Consider the following 25,953-nt stretch of genomic DNA (forward strand, 5'->3'; position numbering starts at 1 on the left):
TCGGCTTAACTTCAACAGCACAGCATCCCTGGACAATCAGTACCATCAGACATTTAAACATTTAATGCAGTGAGTTTGAATTCCTCGTGGATCAGAAAGGGTTAAAGGCAGCACAGTTTATAAACTCATGGATATCAGGGCCAAGGTGAAAGAGCGATCACAGAATTTTCAGAAGCACACACACAGTTCCCAGTCACGTTTAAAAAAAAATCTATTTGCAGATGAATTAGAAATTCAGACCGCTGTTTTGTGAAGGTCAGTATTAACCAGTAGCAAGGCTTCAGAGTTAGTTACGGTCACAAGGCAACGGGACCCTATTAACCAGGATGCCAAGATATTAATTTGTTAGGAAATGTGCCCAGCATGGATCGCATAGGTCTGGGAATATAAACGTTGCAAACTTACTGGGGGGGGGGGAGGGGGTCAAACGACTTTAAACAAAGAATAGGAGGATTGGTTTACATGGATGTGGCCAAACAGGACCAGCTTAGGGTCATCTTGGTCAGTGTGGACAATTTAGACCCAAAGGTTGTTGCCTTGCTCAGTGCAGAAGGCTGAGGGGAGATCTTACAGAGTGGTATAAAATCATGAGAGGAATAGATTGGATAAAGTCTTTTACCCAGGGTAGGGGAAACATGAACCAGAAGACATAGGTTAAAGGTGAGAGGACAAGATTTAAAAATGCGGGCAACTTTTTCACTGGTGGAATCAAGGGATATGGGGAGAAGGCAGGCACGGGTTACTGATTGTGGATGATCAGCCATGATCACAATGAATGGTGGAGCTGGCTCGAAGGGCCGAATGGCCTCCTCCTGCACCTATTTTTCTGTTTCTATGTTTCTATGAATGATTGATTATATGCCTCTAAAGGCCGGGTGAGGCGGACGATCTCGACCTCATCGGGACTCCCGTGGCCGATCGGCGGGTTGAATCTGCCCCCTGCGGCTGGGGCTATGGAACTCTGGCCCGGCGGAGCCGGCAGATCTGTTCCCATAGCCGACTTCTGAGGCCAACTCTGCGGGCCGGTATCACGGCGTCACAGGCGGAACGTTCCGGTACCGTTGGACTCCTCCCAGAGGCCATGACCTCTGTGGGTCCGGGAAAACGGATAACGTAGAAAGATTCTGGAACCAAGGGTGCCGGAAAATCGGTGGTGGACCTGTAACTGTAGGGTTGAGTACAGCAGAGTCTATTCTTTGACTGGATCAGAATGCTGCAGGAGAATGGGGTTGGGAGGGAGATAGATCAGCCATGATTGAATGGTGGAGTAGACTTGATGGGATGAACGGCCTAATTCTGTTCTTATTGCTTATGAAAACCAGAGAATAAAAAGTAGGATATCAATGGCGATGAACAACTTCTCACTAAAGCAGCGATCCAGGTCAAAGATGGCCCAGTTTGAATTTGAATTCATCTGGAGAGATGTTTCAGATTTGCAGAGACCTGAACACACTGAGAAAACTCCGTGTTGTAAGAAGGAACTGCAGATGCTGGTTTACACCGAAGATAGACACAAAATGCTGGAGTAACTCAGCGGGACAGGCAGCATCTCTGGAGAGAAGGAACGGGTGACGTTTCGGGTCAAGACACTTTTTCAGACTAAGTCAGGCGAGAGGGAGACACAGAGATATGCAAGGGTAAGGTGTGAAAACGAGACATCTAAGGGGACAAAGGAAAATGTAGAATAGATCAGAGTCTGAAGAAGGGCCTCGACCCGAACCGTCGCCCGTCCAGAGATGCTGCCAGGCCTGCTGAGTTACTCCAGCATTTTGTGTCCATCTCCGGTGAAAACTCTGTGATTCCCTTCACCCGAGCCTTGCGGAAGCTCACAGAAGCGGACATTTACAGCAGCATCCAGGGGTCACCACGTACCTACCTACGTGCAGCGACACAGGAAACTTCTACCAAGGCTGCCGCAGCCCAGCCCAGCACGTGCAGAGAAATTAAGAGGCCGATGCGTACCTGCTTAGAGCATTCACTCGTGGAACTTCACACAATGCTAAAAAAAGGGAACGAGCTCCCAATGAAACTTTTAAAAGTAACTGCACAACAAAAATCGGAGCCGATGCACTTTTTGACTACGGGGGATGTAAATGTCACCAGCAGGCCGACAGTGGCATTTCAAATCGTTCATAGTCCCGACCACTTGCGTTGAAATTACCCGGTTTAAACACTTTCGTTGAATTCCCAGCATTTTTGAAAAAACATACAAGTCCATACTGCATTATTAGTCACAGTGCTAAAGAATTAAACCACTTCTCCACTTTGACAACCCTAGCATCCTCATTGTTCGAGGCCAAAGGCATAAATTTGGGAGGATGGACTTCAGCGAGATGAAGAAGTGCGGACAAACTGGGCAAACTCCTGGCTGCATCCACGTATCTTGCTAATGTAGTGATAAGGCACTTGCTTCTTATATCTTATTGATCTGGTCAGGCAAAGCCTTATACTTCCAGAGTAAGTGCAGTAATCCAAATGTTGGCAATGACAGCATTGTGCCTTTTCATCTTCCTCCAAAAAACCCCAAATCTACTTGGGAAGCTAAAGCTACCAATGCAGGAAAAAGCCTCAGTGGGTCGGGCAGCATCTCTGGAGAATTGTGAAATACCCCCCCTGGGATGGCGGGACTGTCCTATGAGGAAAGATTGGAAAGGCTGGGCTTGTATTCACTGGAGTTTAGAAGGATGAGAGGGGATCTTATAGAGACGTATAAAATTATAAAAGGACGAGACAAGCTAGATGCAGGATACATGTTCCCAATGTTGGGGGAGTCCAGAACCAGGGGCCACAGTCTAAGAATAAAGGGGAGGCCATTTAAAACTGAGGTGAGAAGAAACTTTTTCACCCAGAGAGTTGTGAATCTGTGGAATTCTCTGCCACAGAAGGCAGTGGAGGCCAATTCACTGGATGGATTTAAAAGGGAGTTAGTAGAGCTCTAGGGGCTAGTGGAATCAAGGGATATGGGGAGAGGGCAGGCACGAGTTACTGATTGTGGATGATCAGCCATGATCACAATGAATGGCGGTGCTGGCTCGAAGGGCCGAATGGTCTCCTCCTGCCTTGGAGAGCTATGAGGGAACAGTAGCTATGAGGGAACAGTAGCTGCAGAACAGAGTAATAATGGACTGAGTGCAAGTCCCAGCTGCAAACCATCCTTTCTATTTATGTTTCTATTGGTGGGTCAGAACTAGTTCACAAAGCCTGGCTTCCCCCCAATTAGCATCAGGATTCAAATCCTATTTGCAGAGGACCTGATCTCCTTCATTTGCTAGCAGTTTAAAGTCACAAATGCAAGAGGGTCTGACCAATTTTAATCCGGATAAACAGAGCTGAGGTCAAAGCTCCAAATCAACCTAATTTGGCACTAATTAGAAATTCTCCGCTAGTCAATCCTGCCGCAGAACCCAAATGAAAATAGTCCACACACGCACGCACAAACACACACGCACGCACACACTCGCACAAACAGGACTCGAAAGCTGATGCCAACCTTCACGTTTGATCTAATCATGTCTGACCCATGAGCGCAAAGGAGGACAGAAAGTGGAAAATAAGTTACATTCTTTAGCTCCGCTCAACCTTGTCCCTATGACCACACGCGCGCACACACATAAATTATATACATATATATTTAGAAGTTAATACTGTGAAACCATTTAGCTGGCAGATTGAATTTTAAAAGTTGTGCACAAGAACTGCTGGTGTAGATAATCCAACACGAGCACTCTCCACACAAAGGCCACGTAACCTGGTTCAGTGGAAGAAAAGCTGAAAGTTGCCTAGCGTTCCCACTGTCAGAAACAATGAATGAAACTAGGCAGCTCTCAACTTTCAAAAAGGTGTACCGAACATATTTTCAAAGCTGCAGTATATTCATCATTTGCTTACAGTTTCAGTTTTTAGAGTTACAGCATGGGAACAGGCCCTTCCGTCCACCCAGTCCTCACTGACTAGCAATCAGCCCGAGACTAGCTTTTTAAAACGAATTTAGAGATACGACGCGGAAACAGGCCCACCGAGATCACGGCAAGCAGTGATCACCACGCTCACTAACACTATCCTACACACTCGGGACAACTTACAGAAGCCAATTAACCTGCGCGTCTTGGGAAGAACCCGGAGCTCTCGGAGAGAACCCACGTGGTCACAAGGAGAATGTACAAACACTGTACCGTAAACGAAGGTAAAAGTAACAGTTGAAGACAACAGCTACTATAGGTGTAGTACTATAACAGCAGTTAAAAGACACTTGGACAGCCACATGGGGAGGGGAGGTTAAGAGGGATATGGGCCAAACAAGGACAGGTGGGACTAACTGAGATGGGGCATCTTGGTTGGCATGGGCAAGTTGGGCCGAAGGGCCTGTTTCCGTGCTGTGTGACTCGATGACACAATAAAACCATAGTTTGCTTCTATCCAATTATTAAGCAGTATATTAAAATCTCAAATTGCACGTAATTGGAATTCAAGTATAAATGTTGAAACCATTGAACGTTAGCACCATCTGCTGGACGCTAATCTTCCGTTTGGTTTACTGGCCTCTCTTTATGCTTCTCCTCATTCTTTTGCTTCAATTTGATTCTCAGGAATAACATGAGAAATTTCTGTTCTTCGAACACCAATTGTCACTTAAGATAGAGACAAAGTGGTGGAGTAACTCAGCGGGTCAGGCAGCATCTCTGGAGAAAAAGGACAGATGACGTTTTGGGTCGGGACTCTTCTTCAGACTGAGAGCAGTCTGAAGAAGGGTCCTGAACCCGAAACATCATTCATCCTTTTTCTCCAGAAATGCTGCCTGACCCACTGAGTTACTCCAGCACTTTGTCTCTATCTTTAGTATAAACCAGCTTCTGCAGTTCTTTGTTTCTAACCATTGTCACTAGATGGACTAAGCCCTGTTCTTGTGCTGCCCTGTTCAACGTTATATGTTGTAACGTGGTACGTTACTTCCTCCAAATACTAGCCACAATCGACATGCAAAAATGTCAAGATGAAAACCATTAAGACTTCTGCTTAATAAGTGGAAGCTAAAAGTACCAAACCCAACACAAAACTAAAGTGCAGCATCATGCCCCATCTCTGTGGTCATTGTAATTTAGTACGGGTCAGCTGTAAAAGGAATTAAGCAAAGCTCACGTACCCAAACAATAAATGGAATTAGATCAGGAATGTTTTGCAGATTAATGACATTTTGAAGTATAACAGCAGCGGGCAGGGATTTTAAAACCAGATTACAGTGTGCAAACTTCAAATATATTAATAGGATAATGTGATACAAGACTTGGACAATTGGAGACACTGAAGCATGAAACTGCAACCTTGGAAAATTTTAAGAATCTGAATTGCCTTTTTTTTAAATTAATCGTCTTGGATAGGTTCCTGGACAAGGCATAGAGGGATACGGACCTAATCGGGTAACTGGGATTATCTTGGAAAGACGTGGACAAAATGGGACGAAAGGGACTGAACATTTAGATTACTTTAGAGATACAGCGCGGAAACAGACCCCCTCAGCCCACCGAGTCCGCGCTGACCACCAATCCCTGCACACTAACACTATCCTACACACACTAGGGGCAATTTTACCGAAGCCAATTAACCTACAAACCTGTACGTCTTTGGAACGTGGGAAGAAACCAGAGCACCCGGAAGAAACCCACGCGATCACAGGGAGAACATACAAACTCCGTTCAGACAGCACACGGTGTCAGGGTCAAACCCGGGTCTCGAGGCAGCTACTCTACCACTGCGCCACCACATTTTTCTGTGGGCTTTTGGCAACTTGAGTATCCTGATATTGTTTTTGTTTGGGCAGTTCTCACCCATCAACACAATCCCACCAACAAACATAAATATACTGCAGCTTTAAAAAAGGCATGTTGAGAAAAGCTGAACAAAACTTCAAACAGCGTGTTGCGTTGCGGGAACTTGTTAAGACAATGGTCACATTAAATGGTGACGGTACATGGGGGGAGAAATGGAAACTCTGGCCTGGTTGTTGATCTACAGCTACCATATAATGCATAGATTAGTAATGAAAGTACCAACTATCTGAAGCAAGCAAAGGTCGCAGTGTGAACAAGGCACCAGAACGTCTGGATTTTGTTAAACACTATTTCACGCACGGAGAGTTGGCACATTGTTTGGCACATTTTATAAACCTGAAAATGTCAAGAAGCTAGTTACAGAGAAAAGAAGAGAACAAATTAAGGATGTTTTTAATACAAATTGCAGAAGGCAGCTTCATGAAAGCACATTCTTTTGAAGCAATTAATTCCTGTACAACTTGCACAGTTCCCTGCACGTCGTTTGAAAGGATTTGAGAATGCTGGACCCTTTCCCTTTTTCACAGCAGATATAGTGTAAACTTTACGAAATGTATCAGTACAATTTCCAAAGTGAAAATTGCAAGAATATCTTCATTGCCCACCATAAAAGTTTCAACTTTCAGTTTGGATAACTGTCATGCCTGTATCATTTTTATTTAAACAATCTGTTTGAAGCAGATTTTCCTCACTGATATTCTCAGCCATTCCTTCTTCCTCCATCACCTTGACCCTCCTTAACTCCACAAAGGCATTGAAACGTTCTTGAAGTGGAGGAGTCTGTTTAGTTTAGAGGCCAGCATCGAAACGGTCCCTTTGCCTCAGAGTCCAGACCGGCCGCCCATCCATCGCTCGTTCACACTGGTTCTATGTTAAACCACTTTCTCATCCACTCCCTGCACACTAGGGGCAATATATAGAGGCCTGCAAACCTGCACGGCTTTGGGTTGTGGGAGGAAACCAGAGCACCTGGACGAAACCCACGAGGAAACCCACAGGGAGAACGTGTAGCTTTAAAACAGTCTCCTCTCCAACACCTGGGCAAATTCTAACACTGTGGTAAAATGGCTACAGCTCACTTGTGGGGGTCCTGCTGAGTTTCACAACTTATATGTCTTGCCCCTTCACTATTCGAACTTTCTTTCTCTCTCCCCCCTCCTCTCCTGCCACAATCAGTATGAAGAAGGGACCCCGCATCAAAATGTCACCTATCCATGTTCTCCAGAGATGCTGCCTGACTCCAGCAAATTTGTGACTCATTTGATTCCTTTTGTTACTGAAATGTGTATAAGACATTTTTACTAAGCATTTCCTTTGGAATTTGTACAAAACATCCTTAACATTGTTGGCGGTGGTGACTGAGCCACTCCGTGTCATTCTCACTTTGTTTGCCCACAGGATACGCGGTGAAATGATGCTGACCGACGCATAGTGACGACTGTCTGCAAACTCCTTCAGCCATTCCCTGAAGCATGGATCAAAAAGACTATATGTTTCCATGGGACAAAAAAACAGCTGCTGGAGGAACTCAGCGGGGTCAGGCAGCATCCGTGGAGGAAAAATAAACGCTTGAGGTACCTGGTTCGAACCCCCGCCCCCCTCGCTTCCCCCCCAAATCAGGGCTTATCCATCCCCCTCCACAAGAATAAAGGTGAGGCCATTTAAAACTAAGGTGAGAAGAAATTCTTTCACCCAGAGAGTTGTGAATTTGTGGAATTCTCTGCCACAGAAGGCAGTGGAGGCCAATTCACTAGATGAATTTAAAAGAGAGTTAGATAGAGCTCTAGGGGCTAGCAGAATCAAGGGATATGGGGAGAAGGCAGCCACAGGTTACTGATTGTAGACGATCAGCCATGATCACAATGAATGGCGGTGCTGGCTCGAAGGGTCAAATGACCTCCTCCTGCACCTATTTTCTATGTTTCTGTGATGCTGCCTGACCCATTGAGTTCTTCCAGCAACTTGTGATTTTTTTTTGCCCCAGCTTCCAGCATCTGCGACCCCTTGTATCTCCGGCATGTTGCCCAGACACCTACACGCAGTCTATTTCATACAGCATTAAATAGGATGCACATCAATGAATGGAATGACTTCATAAAGCATAGAAATTTACTCAAAGCACATGGCACCAATTCTGAATGTAGCAGCCCATCAAAATGTTCATTTCTCGACCAAGAGTCCCAAACTCAGAGGACCACTGCAGGAATGTAGTAATAATTTAAAGCCATTCTGAAATAGTTGTGAGTCTCTGACCTCTGGGTCAGAGGCTGTCCCTTAAAAAAAAAAAGGCAAAGTTTTCTTGAGAGGAAAATGCAGAGGATAATGTACCACACTCGACACTTCAGAAGTAGAACATTTTCAATGAATTCATTTTTAAATGACAATTATGGCTAGCAGTGGGTTCCAACAAATGAAGAGCTGCAACAAAAAACACAGAAAGATTAAAATACAGACATGCATACAAATGGAATATAACCCCACCCATTAGAGTCATAGAGTGATAGTGTGGAAACAGGCCCTTCAGTCCAATGTACCCACACTGACCAACATGTCACATCTACACTGGTACCACATGCCAGCGTTTGGCCCATATCCCTCTAAACCAATAATATCCATGTATAAATGTTTGTTAAACGTTGCGATCGTCCCAGCCTCAACTACGTCCTCTGGCAGATCGTTCCATACACCCACCACCCTTTGTGTGAAAAAGTTACTTCTCAGGTTCCTATTAAATCTTCGCCCCTCACCTTAACCCCATGTCCTCTGGTTCTCGATTCCCTTACTCTGGACAAAAGACTCTATACGTTTACCCGATATATTCTCACAATTTTGTACACCCCTCCATCCTCCTGCCCTCAAAGGAACAGAGTCCCAGCCTGCTCAACAGCCCCCTCTCGCTCAGACCCTCAAGTCCTGGCAACATCCTTGTAAATCTTCTTTGCAGCCTTTCCAGCTTAGAAACATCTTTCCTGAAACATGGTTCCCAAAACTGAACACAATCCTCTAAATACACCGTCACCAACATCTTATATAATTGGAACATGACCCAACTTCTATACTCAATACTCTGACTGATGATGGCCAAAGTGCCAAAAGCTTTTTGACCTCGACATCTACCTGCGACTCCACTTTCAAGAAATTAAAATATTCAATACCAAACCTGAAGCAAAAAGCCTCTTTCATCTTTATTTGTTCTGTAGCCTTGCATCTGGGCCAGGGAGTGGGACTAGCTCAGCGAGGCTGTTGGTCAGTATGGATGAGTTGTGCCGAAGGGCCGGGTTTCCATGCTCTATAGCTCTATGACTTTATGACCTCTTACAGCATCTCAATTACAAAGGGGGGAGAAAATCACCTCAATAAAATGAAATAGGAAACCCACGCAGTCGCAGGTAGAATATGGTACTTCATGGCTTCAAAGTTCTTTGGGGTGTTTTGAGAGGGGAAGGAAGGAAACTATAGAAATTCGAGTTGCCTTTTTGTCACCGTTCTCACAGGTAAAGTGCGAGTGTGGCAACATTTCGAATTTTGGATAAGCAAAGGAGCGGGATCCTAATGCAAGTATAAAATATATTAAAGGGCGGCACAATGTTGCAGCGGGTAGAGCTGCTGCCTCACAGCGCCAGAGACCGAGGTTCGATCCTGACTACGGGTGCTGTCTGTATGGAGTTTGTACCTTCTCCCTGTGACCTGTGTGAGTTTTTCTCCAGATGCTCCGTTTTCCTCCCACACTCCAAAGATGTGCAGGCTTGTAGGTTAATTGGTTTTGTAAAATTGTAAATTGTCCCTAGTGTGTGTGTGTGTGTGTGTGTGTGTGTGTGTGTGTGTGTGTGTGTGTGTGTGTATGTGTGTGTGTAGGATAGTGTTAGTGTGCGGGGATCGCTGGTCGGCGCAGACTCAGTGGGACGAAGGGCCTGTTTCCGCGCTGTATCACTAAACTAAACTAAAATATTGGTGAGGACAATGTGCTCTATCTATCTGTAAACTGAAACATATGAAATGAGGAAAGGGGAGGTGCTTACAATGGCAGGTCTGTGCTGTTGTGCCTAGTCTTGCGTGCCGTCCCATCATCCCTTGGTAGTGCTTTTTGCAAACTGGACATAGCAGCTGTCTTTTTAATGTCTATCACAGCGTAAAACTCAGTCCTGCGTGTGGGGGTTGGCGGGACTGGAGTGCTGGGCATTCTGGGAGTCTGGGGCACATCAGAGTCACTGGCCCCCTCCAGCTCCACCTGGATGTAGTTTAACTGCCTCTGCTCGGGGCACGGGCGTCTAAAGTCAAAGCTGAAGACGTTGGGAGTGTAATCCCGCCGCCGGGTGAAGTCGACCGTGTGTAAGCCGGGCTGAATGGTGACATTCTCCGTGTTGACGTAGTTACGCAGTGGGTCAAGGTTATTGTGGTATCCATTTTGTGGGGGAGATCCAGAGTCGCTCCAGTCCTCTTCCTCCTGCCTCTGCGATTGGCTTTCCCACAGGGGAGGTAAAGAGGGCAGGTTTTCGTAGTTCAGCATGGCTGTCTTCCTATGAGCACAGTTATTGGGGTTCTGGCCGTCCCCGGCCATCTTGAGGCGGCCTCGCCTCAGCCCGGTCCCAGACAACGCAGGTAAACCATTGACGTTCTCATAAGCCATCTTGTTCAGGGAGCACACGGTGCTCTGGTCACAGCCGTCCGGGTAAGCGTCTCGCTCCTGGAAGGCGGCGCTGTACACGGCCAGCTCTCGATGCCTGTCCATTCGCTCGAGCTCAATGATTCTCCTCTGCACCGGCGTGGGACCCAGCACAAACTTGACCTCGCCCGGCTGCAGCAGGACCTGCGGGGACCGGTCCTCCATCGCCGGGCAGTGGTTGGCGTGGCCCTGCATCATCTCCGTGACGGAGGGCCGCGGCTCCGACAGACCGTGGACGCAGGTGCGTCGCTTCCACTCCTCGTCCACATTGGAAGTATTCACGTATGTGTGAATCTGTGGGAAACAAGGCCACAAAAGGTGGGAATAAAATCAGTACAGTTTAGTTTATTGTCACACATACCGAGGTACAGTGATAAACGTTTTGTTCTGTTCTATCAAGTCAGCGGAAAGACAATACACGATTACAATCGAGCCTTTTACAATGTATAGATACATGATTAGGGAATAAGGTTTAGTGCAAGGTAAAGCCAGCAAAGTCCGATCAAGGATAGTCCGAGGGTCACCAATGAGGTAGATGGTAGTTCAGGACTGCTCTCTGGTTGTGGTAGGACGGTTCAGTTGCCTGCCATCGTAGCTGCCATATGTCCACTTAGACGTTATTCAAGCTGCCAAAGTTAATCAAGATTTTTTATACGATCATGCAAATGATTCAAGTTTATCATGGAATATGTTTTAATTCGACTTAAAAGTTAATAAAAAAATTAGTCTGTAAAGATGCTGCCTGACCTGCTGAGATACTCCAGCTTTTTGTGCCGGTCTTAAGTACAATGCAAACTGTATTTTAACCAATGATTTACCAGGAAGACTCATTATTTGCCAGGTGTACTAAACTGTTGTGAAACCCATACAATCCCATTCCGTTCCATCCTTGCCTTAAATTTGACATCCACCTTGGAGATACACCATGGGAGCAGGCTCTTCGGCGATCACCCTGTACACCCAGCACTATCCTTCACACGCGGGACAATTTAGAATCCCCTTTAAACTTTGCCCCTCTTACCATTGATAACACAAATCTAATTTCCAATCCATTGAGCCACAATGTCATTAGAATCATAGACTTATATACAGCACAAAAACAGGCCCTTTGGCTCAACATTGCCCATGCCAATTATGCCCCATCTGAGCTAGTCCCATCTGCCCGCGCTTGGTCCATATCCCTCTGAACCTTTCCTGTCCATGTACCTGTGCAGTGTCTGCTAAATGTTGTTATAGAACCTGCCTGGACTACCCCCTCTGACAGCTCGCTCCATGGACCCACTGTGATGCCGGGGGATGAGGTGCTGGTGAGGAAAGAGGGCTGTGTCCATTTTGCTCTCCTCACTCATCACAACTGATGGTCTGGCACCTCTTTATTTAAAGATTGGATGGGTCAGGTAGGAGACGGGGTGCAGGGTATTGTGGATGTTCACAATCACTTTCCCAGGACACTGGCCCAAAGGTTTCAGACGTGACGATTTCGGATGTGATGTTTGCCTGACCCTGATATCGGTTTCATTTCATGCTTATAGATCAGTCACTGTATTCATAGTCCATGTCGGGTTTTATTGATTTCATTTCATGCTTGTAGATCAGTCACTGTATTCAGAGTCCATGTCGGGTTTTATTGATTTAATTTCCTACTTGTAGATCAGTCACTGTATTCATCATATCATATCATATCATATATATACAGCCGGAAACAGGCCTTTTTTCGGCCCTCCAAGTCCGTGCCGCCCAGCGATCCCCGTACATTAACACTATCCTACACCCACTAGGGACAATTTTTACATTTACCCAGCCAATTAACCTACATACCTGTACGTCTTTGGAGTGTGGGAGGAAACCGAAGATCTCGGAGAAAACCCACGCAGGTCACGGGGAGAACGTACAAACTCCTTACAGTGCAGCACCCGTAGTCAGGATCGAACCTGAGTCTCCGGCGCTGCATTCGCTGTAAAGCAGCAACTCTACCGCTGCGCTACCGTGCCGTCCATGTCAGGTTTTAACAGATGCCGTTCCCACAAGAGGTTATCTTGCACATGCATGTTACCCGGGTAGTCATCTTGTTCGGGAGATGCGGCAGTGCCTGTAACCTTGCATCCTCGTGCTCATTAAACTGAGCGTGAAGATTTTTAATTTATTCGTGGCATCACACAACTGTTTGCCAATAGCGAGCAAATGTTAGTGCCACGCCGTTGGCCTGTGCAAGATCCTTTACAGTGCAAGTATCATGCAGCATGTCACAGCTCAGGAGATGTTCCATAGTCTGGAGGCCCCGTCCGCACTGGCAGTCTGCCACATCTTCAGTATATCCCCACTTCAACATGTTTGGTTTGCTCCTCCCCATGCCTGTCAGTAGTCTGTCGAGACTGCGCCAGGTTATCCACACTTGAAGTTGATAACTTGCTGATATTCTTGCAACTTCATACACTACTGTATTGGTTTGCAAGCACACAGTGGCTTGTTCCACACACGAACATCACGCCCACGCACCTGGTCATCCCCTCCTGCTATCAGTGGGTGGGTGGACTCTTCCCCCACTGAGGACAGACGAGCACTTCCAATGGAGGGGTGTCGAGTGGAAGGGTGAGAGGAGCCGTCGCCCATGGATGGGTAACAAGGGAATCCATTTGGAAAACCGGGCACGCTGAAACTGGGGGCTGAAAGCAAAGAAATAAACACAGATTCATTAAGCAAAAGAAATGCACATTCTCCCCATCTTTATTCCACCTTACGGAGCACATTGACCACGTCACGGCTTGCTTCAGCAACTCAAACACCCAGGAACCAAGAAGATTGCAAAAAGTGGCAAACACTGCCCCGTGGTCCATCACGGGTACTGTCCTTCCCATCGAAGGGATCTACTAGAGGCGCTGCCTCAAAAAGGCAGCCAGCATCATCTGAGTCCCACACCACACTGCCCACGCTCTCATTTTGCTCCTATCATCGGCAAGAAGGTGTAGGAGCCTGAAAAATTTAATGTCCCGGTTCAGGAACAGCTTCTGCCTTACAACCATCAGGCCATTAAACACCGCAACCTCCAAACAGGCTCAGAACTACAGAAACTTATCTGTTGTGCTTCTGCAAGTAGGAATTGCATTGTTCCGTTTTGGGACATATGACAATAAAGCAAATAAATCAGTCTGAAGAAGGGTCTCGACCTGAAACGTCACCCATTCCTTCTCTCCAGAGATGCCGCCTGACCCGCTGAGTTACTCCAGCATTTTGTGTCTACTGACAATAAAGCTCTCTTCACTTGACCTTTATTCCTCTGGTCAAACCCAGCCAAACACTAGAAAGCGCAGAAAGGAGATCAAGGGAACGTTCCAAGAAAGTAAACGACAATGAACGTACCAGGAGCCACACTGACACAAATATGGAATACACTATTGCTCGACAGAAACTAAAGATAATTCAGATCAATGAAGACGAGGGGCTAGATTCTTGAGCAAGGCACAAATTGCTGGAGAAACTCAGCGGATCTATGGTGGGAATGGACAGGCAACGTTTCAGGTTGAGACCCTTCCTTTCTCAACCCAAAACGTCACCAGTCCATTCCATCTGCAGATGCAGCCTGATTTTTGAGTTACTCCATTACTTTGTGTCATTTTGTTTTAGTAAACAAAACAACAGGATTAAAAATGGAAAAGCACAAATCGGAATAGTCCATAGGTCTATTAAGATAAAAGGGTAACAAGTGTGAGAAAATGTCATCTTCAAAATCAAGAGCAAAACAAAGTGCTGGGTTCAGCACACCTGTGGAGGAAATGGAGAGGTGACATTTTAGTTGGGAGCCTTCCTCAGTCCACACTTGAAACGTCTCCTATCCATTCTCTCCACAGATGCTCCTGACCTGCTGAGTTCCTCCTGCAATTTAAGTCAGATCAATTGCCAGTTTAGGGTGGATTTTGACGATACCTTTAAAATCAAATGAACGCATATTGTTACCAGTTGCAGATATGAAACCAGATTAATATGGCAATAGGATGCGGACAGGGAACGCAGTAAAATATCTGTCCAATACAAACCAATTTAACACAAAATGCTGGAGTAACTCAACGGGTCAGCAGCATCTCTGGAAAAAAGGAACAGGTGGCGTTTCAGGTGGAGATCCTTCTTCGGACCTGTCTCCACCCAGAATGTCGCCTGTTCCTTTTCTCCAGAGATGCTGCTTGACCCACTGAGTTACTCCAGCATTTTGTGCCTATCTTTGGTGTAAATCAGCATCCTTCCTACACACACTAGTTTAACACCCCCACTGCCTCTCCATCCCAGGCACACTGAACCCTTCTGCCGCGGGCACTCACTGGTCGGGGTTTGCGGTGTCCTTGGTAGATCAATCTCCGTGGGATGAGGGTTTCTTGATATCATCATGGGCTCCTCAACCACGTTGATGCTGTTGCACTGCATGATCTCCTGGAGTAGGTTGAAGATCTCCTCCGCACGTGCACACTTGAAGGCAAAAATGCCTGCAAAGCAAGTAGGAGCAGTCAGTGCGTGCGGTTAAAAGGGACACAGGTTTCAGCTTATGGAGGGAAAACATTTAACGGGAACCTGAGGGGCAACTTTTTCACACAAAGGAAAGTGGATATATGGAACGAGCTCAGCATTTCAACTCCCCCTCCCATTCCCAATCTGACCTTTCTGTCCTGGGCCTCCTCCACTGCCCATCGCAAATTGGAAGAACAGCACCTCATATTTCGCTTGGGTAGTTTACACCCCAACGATATGAACATTGACTTCTTTAATTTCAGATAGTCCCTGGCTTTCCCTCTCTATCCCCTCCCCCTTCCCAGTTCTCCCACCAGTCTTCCTGTCTCCGACTACATTCTATCTTTGTCCCGCCCCCTCCCGACATCAGTCTGAAGACAGGTCTCGACCCGAAACGTCACCCATTCCTTCTCTCCCGAGATGCTGCCTGACCTGCTGAGTTACTCCAGCATTTTGTGTCTACCTTCGATTTTAACCAGCATCTGCAGTTTTTTTCCTACATATGGAACGAGCTGCCAGAGTAGGTAGCTGAGGCAGGTACTGCACAACATTAAAAAGGTATTTGGACAGGTACATGGAGAGGAAAGGTTTAGAGGAATATGAGCCAAATGTAGGCAGGTGGGAACAAGTGTAGATGGGGTATCTTGGTCGGCATGGACAAGTTGGACCGAAGGGTCTGTCTCCATTCTGTATGAATCTGAAACATCAAAGAATGCAGGATTTGGAGAATCCACTCAATGAAACCCAGAAATACTTCGATGGGATACTCATCTGATATTGACTATCAGTGGCTTGTGTTTTAATTGTTCAAGTGACCAGAATAAAATCATTTTCATACCTGGTGCACAACATCAAGAATAGCTTGAGATATAAGGAACTGCACAAGGTAGTATACCAAAAAAAGACAAAGTGCTGGAGTAACTCAGCGGGTCAGGCCACATCTCTGTAAAAAGTGGAAAGGTGACATTTTGGGTTTCTGACCCTTCTTCATACTGATGGTAGGTGACGGAGGGTCTAAAGGATCCCAACTGGAAACGTTGCCTATCCATATTCTCCACAGATACTACCTGACCTGCAGAGTTACTCCAGCACTTTGCATCAAGAACAACATCATGGACATTTTGTCAGGGGTTATAGGGAAAAGGCAGGAGAATGGGGGTGAGAAGGAGAGATGATCAGCCATGATCGAATGGCAGAGTAGACTTGATGGGCCGAGTGGCCTAATTCTGCTCCTATAACTTATGAACCTTTAAGTGCTACACGTAAAATGGGTCATTTATTTTGCGTATTGTGCATTTTATGCTGCAGCTATGAGTTCTACACCACAAGTCTATCAGCATTTCTTTCATCAAACAGCAGGTGGTGCTCAGAATCTATCTTTAGAAATAACATTGCACAATAACATTGCACCGGAGCTTGACAAAGTTTCCGCTTGCCTCCAAGAGACTGATTCTAAATTATTAAACTAAAGAAACAGAAACGACACGTTTAAGTGTGTGAACAAATGTCAACACACGTCCAATCACATTTCCACTGAATTTGAAAACGGTTCATCGTGTCTGTAACATAAAGACTTCGCTCTGGTTCCAACAACTGAAGGGATTGGAGCAGGTTTTTATTACATTGGATAGTGTAAGAAAATAACTGCAGATGCTGGTACAAATCGAAGGTATTTATTTCACAAAATGCTGGAGTAACTCAGCAGGTCAGGCAGCATCTCAGGAGAGAAGGAATGGGTGACCTTTCGGGTCGAGACCCTTCTTCAGACATTTATTACATTGGACATCAGAAGACAAAAATAAAGTCTGAAGAAGGTAGGAGATCCCCAAGTAAACGGGACAGACACAAAACATGACCCGATGTTTCGAGTCAGGACCCTTCTTCTATCTGAAGGGTCCCAACCTGAAACGTCACCCATCCTTTTTCTCCAGGCATGCTGCCTGACCCGCTGAGTTACTCCAGCCCTTTGTGTCTTTCTTTCTGTCGTATGTCTTTTAGACCTGCAGCTCCGTTGAGGCGAGCCAGGCCAACGTGTCATAGTCCAGGTCAATCGGACCTCGTTCACCATTCGGTGGCCGGTATTTGGGGCAACTGGTGACTCTGTGCTCCACTGCCTGTGTTGGGTCCCCACACTCGCAGGAGGCACTGTCCACGAGACCCCACCTCTTACCAGCCCTCTGTGTCTGTCCTTGGTATAAACCAGCATCTGCAGTTCCTTGTTTCTACCCAAGGACTGGTTTTGCAAAGTTTACAAGCTAAAAAAATGTCGAAGAAATTCTGTGACCTGAATGAAGATTTCCACTGACTATACAAAACCAAAGACAGCCACAAAAAACTGGAGGATCAGCTGGGTCAGGCAGCATCTCTGGAGAAAAGGAATTGGTGATGTTTCGGGTCGAGACCCCTCTAAGGACTGAGAGTGAGGGGAAAGGGAAACAAGAGATATAGACGGTGATACAGAGAGACATAGAACAAATGAATGAAAGATGTGTACAAACGTAACGATGATCAAGGATAGGTGGAGCCCACAATGATTCATTGTTGGCTGTGGTCGAGGTGATAAAGTATTATACAGATAATTAAACTCAACAGGACGACAATGAAACTAGTACGATGACTAGGGTGGGGGAGAGACGGAGATTGAGGGGACGCAAGGGTTACTTTAAGTTAGAGAAATCAATATTCATACCACTGAGTTGTAAGTTGCCCAAACGAAATATGAGGTGCTGTTCCTGCAATTTGTGTGGGGCCTCACTCTGACAATGGAGCCCAGGGCAGAGAGGTCAGTGCAGGAATGGGAAGGGGAGTTAAAGTGTTTGGCAACCAGGTGACAACAAAACCAACCTTGCCCGGTTTGGCATCTTCTTCCACTTTCAAATGAGAAGAGGTTGGAGTCGTAACCATAGCGCCGCAAGCAGAGGTACGGCCACCTGACAGCATCACGTTTCCTGGTGTGCAATATTAACTCGGAGCTGGTCAGTTCCATGATCCCAGAGCCCAGCTCATTACCATCATCATCCACATTGGTCACCTGCAGGACAGGACACACGCTTCAGCATCGCAAGGCCAACGCTACGCACAGGGTTTACTCAGTCAAAGACAAAATACAAATACAGAATACTCAAAGACAAAATACAAATAAATACATTGCCGTGCTTTATTTTGTCACCCTTTGTTCGTCTTTAGACTTTAGAGATCAGCGATCCTGACTACGAGCGCTGTCTATACGTTCTCCCTGTGACCGCGTGGCCAACAAGCCTAGGGCAGTACAGTGGTGCAACGGTAGAGACCCAGGCTTGTTCTTGACTACGAGTGCTGTCTGTACAGAGTTTGTATGTTATCCTTGTGACCAGGTGGGTTTTCTCCGGGTGCTCCAGTTTCATCCCACACTCCAACGATGTACAGGTTTGGAGGTTAATTGGCATCGGTGAAAATTGTAAATTGTCCGTAGTGTGTGGGATAGTGTTAGAGTACGGGGTGATCGCTGGCATGGACTCAATGCGCCAATGGGCGTTTCCACACTGTATCTCTAAAGTAAACTAAACTAACATTCCTCAGTATCAATAGCTGGAAAGGATTTGGGGAAATGTTGGGGACTGAACAATCTTGTGAATAAAGATGCTACCAGATATCATCAAGCTAAACTTTTAATACATCTTTACCAGGCTTATGATCTCCCCTTATTTATTGAATTGAATGGAAAGATGAAACATGACAATAGGCTCTTCCACCCACTGAGTCCACGCTGACCATCGATTACGTGTTCGCACTAGTTCTATGTCATCCCGCTTTCTCATCCACTCCCCACACATCAGGAGTGATTTACAGAGGCCAATCAATCTACAAATCCAAAACATCCAGAACCTTATTGCTCCATCCTACCTGTGGCCTACAAGCTAAAGGTGGCACGGTGGCGCAGCGGTAGAGTTGCTGCCTCACAGCACCAGAGACCCGGGTTTGATCCTGGCGTACAGGGTTTGTACGTTCTTCCTGTGACCTGCGTGGGTTTCCTCAGGGTTCTCTGGTTTCCTCCCACACTCCAAAGACGTGCAGGTTTGTAGGTTAATTGATTTTGGTAAAATTGTAAAACTGTCCCCAGTGTGTGAAATAGTGTTAGTGTACGGGGTGATCGCTGGTCTGTGTGCACTCGGTGGGCCGAAGAGCCTGTTTCCGTGCTGTATCTCTAAAGTTTAAAAGCTGCCCTTATCAAGTTGCAACAACTTCCCATTGCACAGTAGAGAGACTTCAAAAATATTTTTCATGTTTACAGGTACTCCACAGACATGCTCCTCATTTCTTGTTCAAATGCCAACACATGTTATGCCGTTGAATATTCTGGCTACTGACCCTTCCTTCTCTGATGTCCTCTCTTCCATCAGCAACAGCAGGGTCTTAGTCTCAACGTTACATTCAGGAGACGACCCCCTCTCCATGAAAAAACTCTTCAAAACCCAGGTTCTCACAACAGCTTCATCTAATTTCCCTGAAACACCTCCTCAGGCTTCACTGCCTACTACGGGGCAGTTTGGAGCATTTATCTACATTTAGTTCAGTTTATTGTCACGTGTACCGAGGTACAGTGAAAAGCTTTTGCTGCGTGCTAACCTGTCAGCAGAAAGACAATACATGATTACAATCGAGTCATCCACAGTGCACAGATACAGGATAAGGGGAATAACGTTTAGTGCAAGGTAAAGTCTATCAAAGTCCAATTAAAGATAGTCTGTGGATCTGCATGAGGTAGATGGGTGGTCAGGCCCACTCTCTAGATGGTGACAGGATGGTTCAGTTAGAAAACGTAGAAAAATAGGTGCAGGAGTGGGCCATTTGGCCCTTCGAGCCACCACCGCCATTCAATGTGATCATTGCTGATCACCAAAAATCAGTACCCCATTCCGGCTTTTTCCCCATATCCCTTGATTCCTTTAGCCCCAAGAGCTAAATCTAACTCTCTCTTGAAAACATCCACTGAATTGGCCCCCACTGACTTCTGTGGCAGAGAGTTCCACAGATTCACAACTCTCTAGGTGAAAATGTTTTTCCTCATCTCAGTCCTAAATGGCCTACCCCTTATTCTTAAACTATGACCCTTGGTTCTAGACTCCCCCAACATCGGGGACATTTTTCATACATCTAGCCTGTCTAATCCTTTAAGAATTTTATAGGTTTCCATAAGATCTCTCACCCTTCTAAATTCCAGTTGCCTGATAACACTTGGGAAGAAACTGTCCCTGAATCTGGAGGTGTGCGTTTTCACACTTCTGTACCTCTTGCCTTATGGGAGAGGGGAGATGAGGGAATGGCGTTGAAAATAGTTCAGGACACGTTGGCATAAAGCTACTGAAACGAGACCAACATGTTCAACGCTCTCTGAGCACCGGAGGCTGAGGGGAGACCCGATACATTTCTAAAATTATAAGAGGCATGGAGGGTAGACGATCAGAACCATTTTTTTCCAGGACAGAAATGTCAAAGACTAGAGGGCAGAGTTTTAAGGTGAGAGGGACAAAGTTTAAAGGAGATGTGCGGGGTAAGTTTTTTTTATATGTACACGGAACAGTGGATGCCTGGAGTGTGCTGTCAGGGGTGGGGTGGTGGAGGAGGCAGATACGATGGTGGTATTTTGGAAGCGTTTAGATAGGCACATGGCAATGCGTGGAATGGAGGAAGATAGATTAACCACAGACAGAGATTAGTTTAAGTCATTTGGCGGTGATTTTGCAGGCCAAAGGGCCCAATCTTGCGCTGTACTGTTCTATGCTACCACTATCCACAGTTTTATTTCTTAACCTCTGACAGTCCTGGTTTGGTTTCATATGTCGGGAAGTTTACAACGGTGGCAGTCGATGGGAAAATGCCAAACCAGAACATCAAGTTGGTTGGTATCTGCACTGGACCACTTTGCTAAATGAGATCAACTCTTCACACAGCCCACAAACAGGAAAAAAAATTAAAATAATTTGAGTTGCCCAACTTGATTAAAATGCATTCCAGTTCCGAAAAACAGGGAAAATATTAACAACGGATCTCCCTTCAAACAAACTTATTTATTTTCTTAAAGCTCAATTGTATTAGATTGTGGAAGGCGAGATGTTACCTTGAATTTGGTGGGGTGGTTTTCGGAGATTGTGTCTTTATCCAGACAGCTCCAGCAACTCCCCATGGCTTCAGCACACCAGCTGATCTCTGAATAAGACAAGTTAACGTCGACACATGTCATCTCCGCAGTTCCCACCCATCGTAGACAATACGGAAAAAAAGTTAACCGTTGAGATAATAAACACTGGATTCTTCTTTCGAGCTCCACTTTGTTTAAAGTGGTAAAAGTTTACAACGCATTAAGACAGTTTTTTTTTTTCGTTTTTGCATTTGTGTAAAAAATCTGTAACACGCAAAAATCTGTTTTAAATAGCAATACTTAACAAACACCGTTTGAGGACAGATCTCTCTTCCCTCAGTTTTGCCAACTGAGAACAGACTAATTAACCGCATCCCAAAACTATTCTGTAAAGAGCTACCGGGCAACCAGTGGGTTCCCCAACCTACACAGTTTCCTTCAGTATGCCTCAGAAGCCTCCCGCAAGGCTCGCCCCTCTGAATCACTGTAACACTAACCTCTTCCACTTACTGCTCCTCTCCTGCTGAGCACCTCCCCTCACTGAGATTAGTTAAAGGGCTACTGCAAAACAGATGTTTTAGTAGTTGACAACGGTTTGTATTAGCTTTGAAAATTGGTATTAGATATTAGGGCGGCACTGTGGCGCAGAGGTAGAGTCGCTGCCAGATACCCGGGTTCAATCCCGACTACGGGTGCTTGTTTGTACGGAGTCTGTACGTTCTCCCCGTGACCTGCGTGGGTTTTCGCCGAGATCTACAGTTTCCTCCCACACTCCAAAGACGTAGAGGTTTGTAGGTTAATTGGATTGGTATAAATGTAAATTGTCTCTAGTGTGTAGGATAGAGCTAGTGTACGGGGATCGCTGGTCGGCGCAGACTCAGTGGGCAAAAGGGCCTGTTTCCGCACTGTATCTCTACACTAAACTAATATACATTAGCGCATTTGATATTAAAATTATTTTTTGAACATGTCCGTCAGAATATAGTTTGTAAAGATCAGAAAGCAGTTAATTTAGATGGAGTGAATAGTCAATCTTAAGTATTCCCCTAGTGTTTTAACTCTGATATTAATTTTCCTTTGGTTTATATGTATGCAAACTCAACTATTGATATATTCACAAACCCTGGTCCATTCCCATACAAATACAGAGCCTTACAAAAATCAAAAGGACACAGAGTGCTGGAGTAACTCAGCGGGTCAGGCAGCATTTCTAGAGGACATGGATAGGTGACGTTTCACAGAGTGCTGGAGTAACTCAGCAGGTCAGGCAGCATCTGTGGAGAACATGGATAGGTGACGTTTCACAGAATGCTGGAGTAACTCAGCGGGTCAGGCAGCATTTCTGGAGAACATGGATAGGTGACGTTTCAGGTTGGGACTTTACAAAAATCTAATTGGGCCTCAATTAGCAACCAATTCTTAATCTGCAACATCTTAAATACCAATTTTTATCTTGCACAGCTTATAAGCAGACCACTTGATTCAAGATGTTCATGCCAGAATTCATTTTCCACTCAAGCTTTTTTCCCCACTTTCCTTCTAGAACTCCAGTTCCTTCCTCCCCCTATGTTTAAGCTTCTGTACTTTAATTGCATTCTAAACTATTTTTCTTGCCATCTCCCCGTGACAACGTGTCCCCACATTTGTTTCCCTCTAAGCTCCTGTGTAGGGCAGCGTGGTGGCGCAGCGGTCAAGTTGCTGCCGTATCGCGCCAGTCGCAGATTCCATCCTGACTAAGGGGGCTGTCTGTACGGAGTTTGTACATTCTCCCCATGACCTGTGAAGGTTTCCTCCGATATCTTTGGTTTCCTCCCACACTCTAAAGACGTACAGGTATGTAGGTTAATTGGCTTGGTATAAATGTAAATTATCCCTAGTGTGTGCAAGATAGTGTTAGTGTGCGGGGAACGCTGGTCGGTGCAGACTCAGTGGGCCGAAGAGCCTGTTTCCGCACTAAACTAAACTAAAAGTTTACTGATTATTGGCATTTCACCAACTTTTTAGCCTTTTTTTCCCCATCTCTTCTACATCAAAACTTCAGCATTGAAAGATCTTTATTACATAGAAACATAGAAAGTAGGTGCAGGAGTAGGCCATTCGGCCCTTCGAGCCAGCACTGCCATTCAATATGATCATGGCTGATCATCCAAGATCAGTACCCCGTTTCTGCTTTCTCCCTATATCCTTTGATTCCGTTAGCCCGAAGAGCTATATTACGTCAGCATTCAATACTCCTGTTATTATACAATATACATTATGAATTACAGGTACGTTAACTGTAACTGTTTGTTACTCAATACATTTGCCCGAGTGCAAGCTGGTGATTTGGGGATCATGCTGTTTGTTCTTACCTAGTCTTGGCCATTAGTGGGTAAGCTGCCCACTCTCAGTTCCAGATGCCTCCGCTTGGAGTCATGGTAAACAAACTCACGCCATCATACAGCACATGTGCCGTCAACCTGGGGTGAAGCAATGGTAGAACACTTTACGCACTTTCCCCCAAGGGAGATGGTGTTCAAATATCATTTTAATTAAGAACATTTAACAATGAGACATGAATAACAATAAAACATAGAACATTACAGATGGACACAAAAAGCTGGAGTAACTCAGCGGGTCTGACAGAATCTCTGGAAACAGGGAATAGGTGATGTTCCGGGTCAGGACCCCTCTTCAGACTGAAGAAGGGTCTCGACCCGAAATGTCACCTATTCCTTTTCTCCAGAGATGCTGTCTGACCCGCTGAGTTACTCCAGCCTCTAGTGTCTATCTTCGGTTTTAAATCAGCATCTGAAGTTCCTTCCTATACATAGAACAATACCAGACAGGTACAGGCCCTTTGACCCACAATGTCTGTGTTGGACATGATGCCAAGATAAACTAATCTCATCTGCCTGTATATGATCCACATCACTCCATTCCCTGCATAGACATGCAAAACAAATACTTGCCCCTTTGTTTAAATTTAACTCCTGATATTTTTAATTAAATATAACACAATTCTGATGAAAATTTATAGCAAATATCTGACAATGAACATCAGATAACAGGTCTAACTCTATGTTTCGACTCTAAAATCAACGATAGGATGGCACATTGCTGCCTTACAGCGCCAAAGACCTAGGTTCAATCCTGACTAAAGGTGCTGTCTGAGTGGAGTTCGTAAGTTTCCCCTGTGACTGCATGGGTTTTCTCTGGGTGCTCTGGTTTCTTCCCACACTCCAAAGACATACAGGCTTATAGGTTAAGTGGCTGCTATAAATTGTCCCTTGCGTGTAGGATAGTGATAGTGTATGTGGTGATCGCTGGTCGGCGTGGACTCGGTGGGCAGAAGGACCTGTTTCCACGATGTATCTCAAAAGTCTAAAGATCAGCCGTTCCGAAGGATCATTTGTGTCGACGTTATACAAGAGCAAAAGGAACGCCGTTGGGCTTTCTGTTCTGTGTCATGGGGGCCAATTACCAAGCTATATCCACCACCCAATATGAAATACATCCAATTGAGAATGGACTTTCACAATCCTGAGCATCTATTCGAGTAATCAGCCATTGATTTAGGGCTGGGGCAGGGGCCATGAGGAGAAATGGAAGTGAAATCTAGTGAGTTAAATGCTGTAACAAAATCTGAGGCTTAGAAATCAATAAAATCCATTCTTGTATTGTTGAGAGAGAAAGTAGAATTCTCCCCTTGACCGCTTGGGTTTGCTCCGGTTTCTTCCCACGCTCCAAAGGCACACAGGTTTGTAGGTTAATTTGGCTTCAGTAAAGGTTGTAAATTGCCCCTCGTGTGTAGGATAGCGCTGATGCACAGGGATCGCTGGTCGGGGCGGACTCGTTGGGCCGAGGGGTTTGTTACCACATTGTATCCAACTAAACTTGAACACAGTGTAGGAAGGAACTGCAGATGCTGGTTTAAACCAAAGATAGACACATAAAGCTGAAGGGACAGACAGCAACTCTGGAGAGAAGGAATGGGTGACTTTTCGGGTCGAGACCCTTCTTCACAACACAAATAACAGAGGTCATCCATTTGACCCCTTGCGTCCGCTCCACTCACAATAAGATCTTGACTGAGCATTTAATATATTAAAAATTCAGTTTGGAAATCTGTTGATCAACAAACAGTATGCAGGGAGTCCATTAAGCCGGTCGGTGTCTGCTCCAAGCATTTACTACATACACACACAATGAGAATGCGAAGCTCTTCTCCACCACAGCTAAAGTCTGTGACAATCTGTCACCTAATCATGGACCAGTCTCACCCTGGGCACTACTCCTTCTCCCCTCACATCAGGCTTGGACTGTACCTGAACAGTAAACGGGACTGGTCCAGGAACGCCGAGGCCCTGTACAAGAAGGGACAGAGCCGGCTGTGCTTTTTGAAAAGACCCCGCTCTTTCAGCATCTGCAGTAAGATGCTGCAGATGTTCTACCAATCGAGGCAGCAGGGCGAAGGCCGCGGACGCCAATAGGATCAACAAACTCATCAATCAGAAAGGCTGGCTCGGTCCTGGGGGCAGAGTTGGATTTATGGGAGGTGGTCTTGGAGGGGCGGATGCTCCTCCAACTGTGGAGCATCCTGGACAATACAGCTCACCCCCTCCATGACACACTGGTCATCCTGAGGAGCACCTTAAGCAACAGATTGGTCCCACCAAGATGCAGCACAGAACGCCACAGGAGATCCTTCTTCCCTGTGGCTATCAAACTTTACAACTCCTCCCCAATCTGTCGTGGGGTTGACTGAGACTGACTCCCCTTCCTTTCCCCCCCCCACTCCCCCTTATTCTTTGCACATCCCCCAAGCCTTTCTGCTCCTCACTTTAATTTCATGTTTCATTAATTTTTATTTT

General features: G+C 45.7%; 1 protein-coding gene across 3 annotated transcripts in view; it reads right to left on the reverse strand.

Moving 5' to 3' along the window:
- Positions 1 to 7,463: 7,463 nt before the first annotated feature.
- The window catches only part of LOC144605344 (fibroblast growth factor receptor substrate 2-like), a 58,497-nt gene continuing 40,007 nt past the window's right edge, over positions 7,464 to 25,953 (reverse strand). Inside the window, exons 2-8 of one of the 3 annotated variants that reach the window (XM_078420480.1) lie at positions 23,452 to 23,559; positions 21,080 to 21,168; positions 17,827 to 18,013; positions 14,799 to 14,960; positions 12,985 to 13,151; positions 9,845 to 10,782; positions 7,464 to 8,243 (exon numbers count right to left, since the gene is read on the reverse strand). In XM_078420480.1, the coding sequence (XP_078276606.1) occupies positions 8,216 to 8,243; positions 9,845 to 10,782; positions 12,985 to 13,151; positions 14,799 to 14,960; positions 17,827 to 18,013; positions 21,080 to 21,145 (1,548 nt within the window). In that variant the 5' untranslated portion in view covers positions 21,146 to 21,168; positions 23,452 to 23,559 and the 3' untranslated portion in view covers positions 7,464 to 8,215. Of the gene's footprint in view, positions 8,244 to 9,840; positions 10,783 to 12,984; positions 13,152 to 14,798; positions 14,961 to 17,826; positions 18,014 to 21,079; positions 21,169 to 23,451; positions 23,560 to 25,953 lie in introns of those variants that run through there. The other 2 variants (XM_078420482.1, XM_078420483.1) reach the window with 2 other exon arrangements.

Source organism: Rhinoraja longicauda, chromosome 24 (assembly GCF_053455715.1).
Source record: "Rhinoraja longicauda isolate Sanriku21f chromosome 24, sRhiLon1.1, whole genome shotgun sequence".
In the NCBI taxonomy this organism is placed as follows: domain Eukaryota; kingdom Metazoa; phylum Chordata; class Chondrichthyes; order Rajiformes; family Arhynchobatidae; genus Rhinoraja; species Rhinoraja longicauda.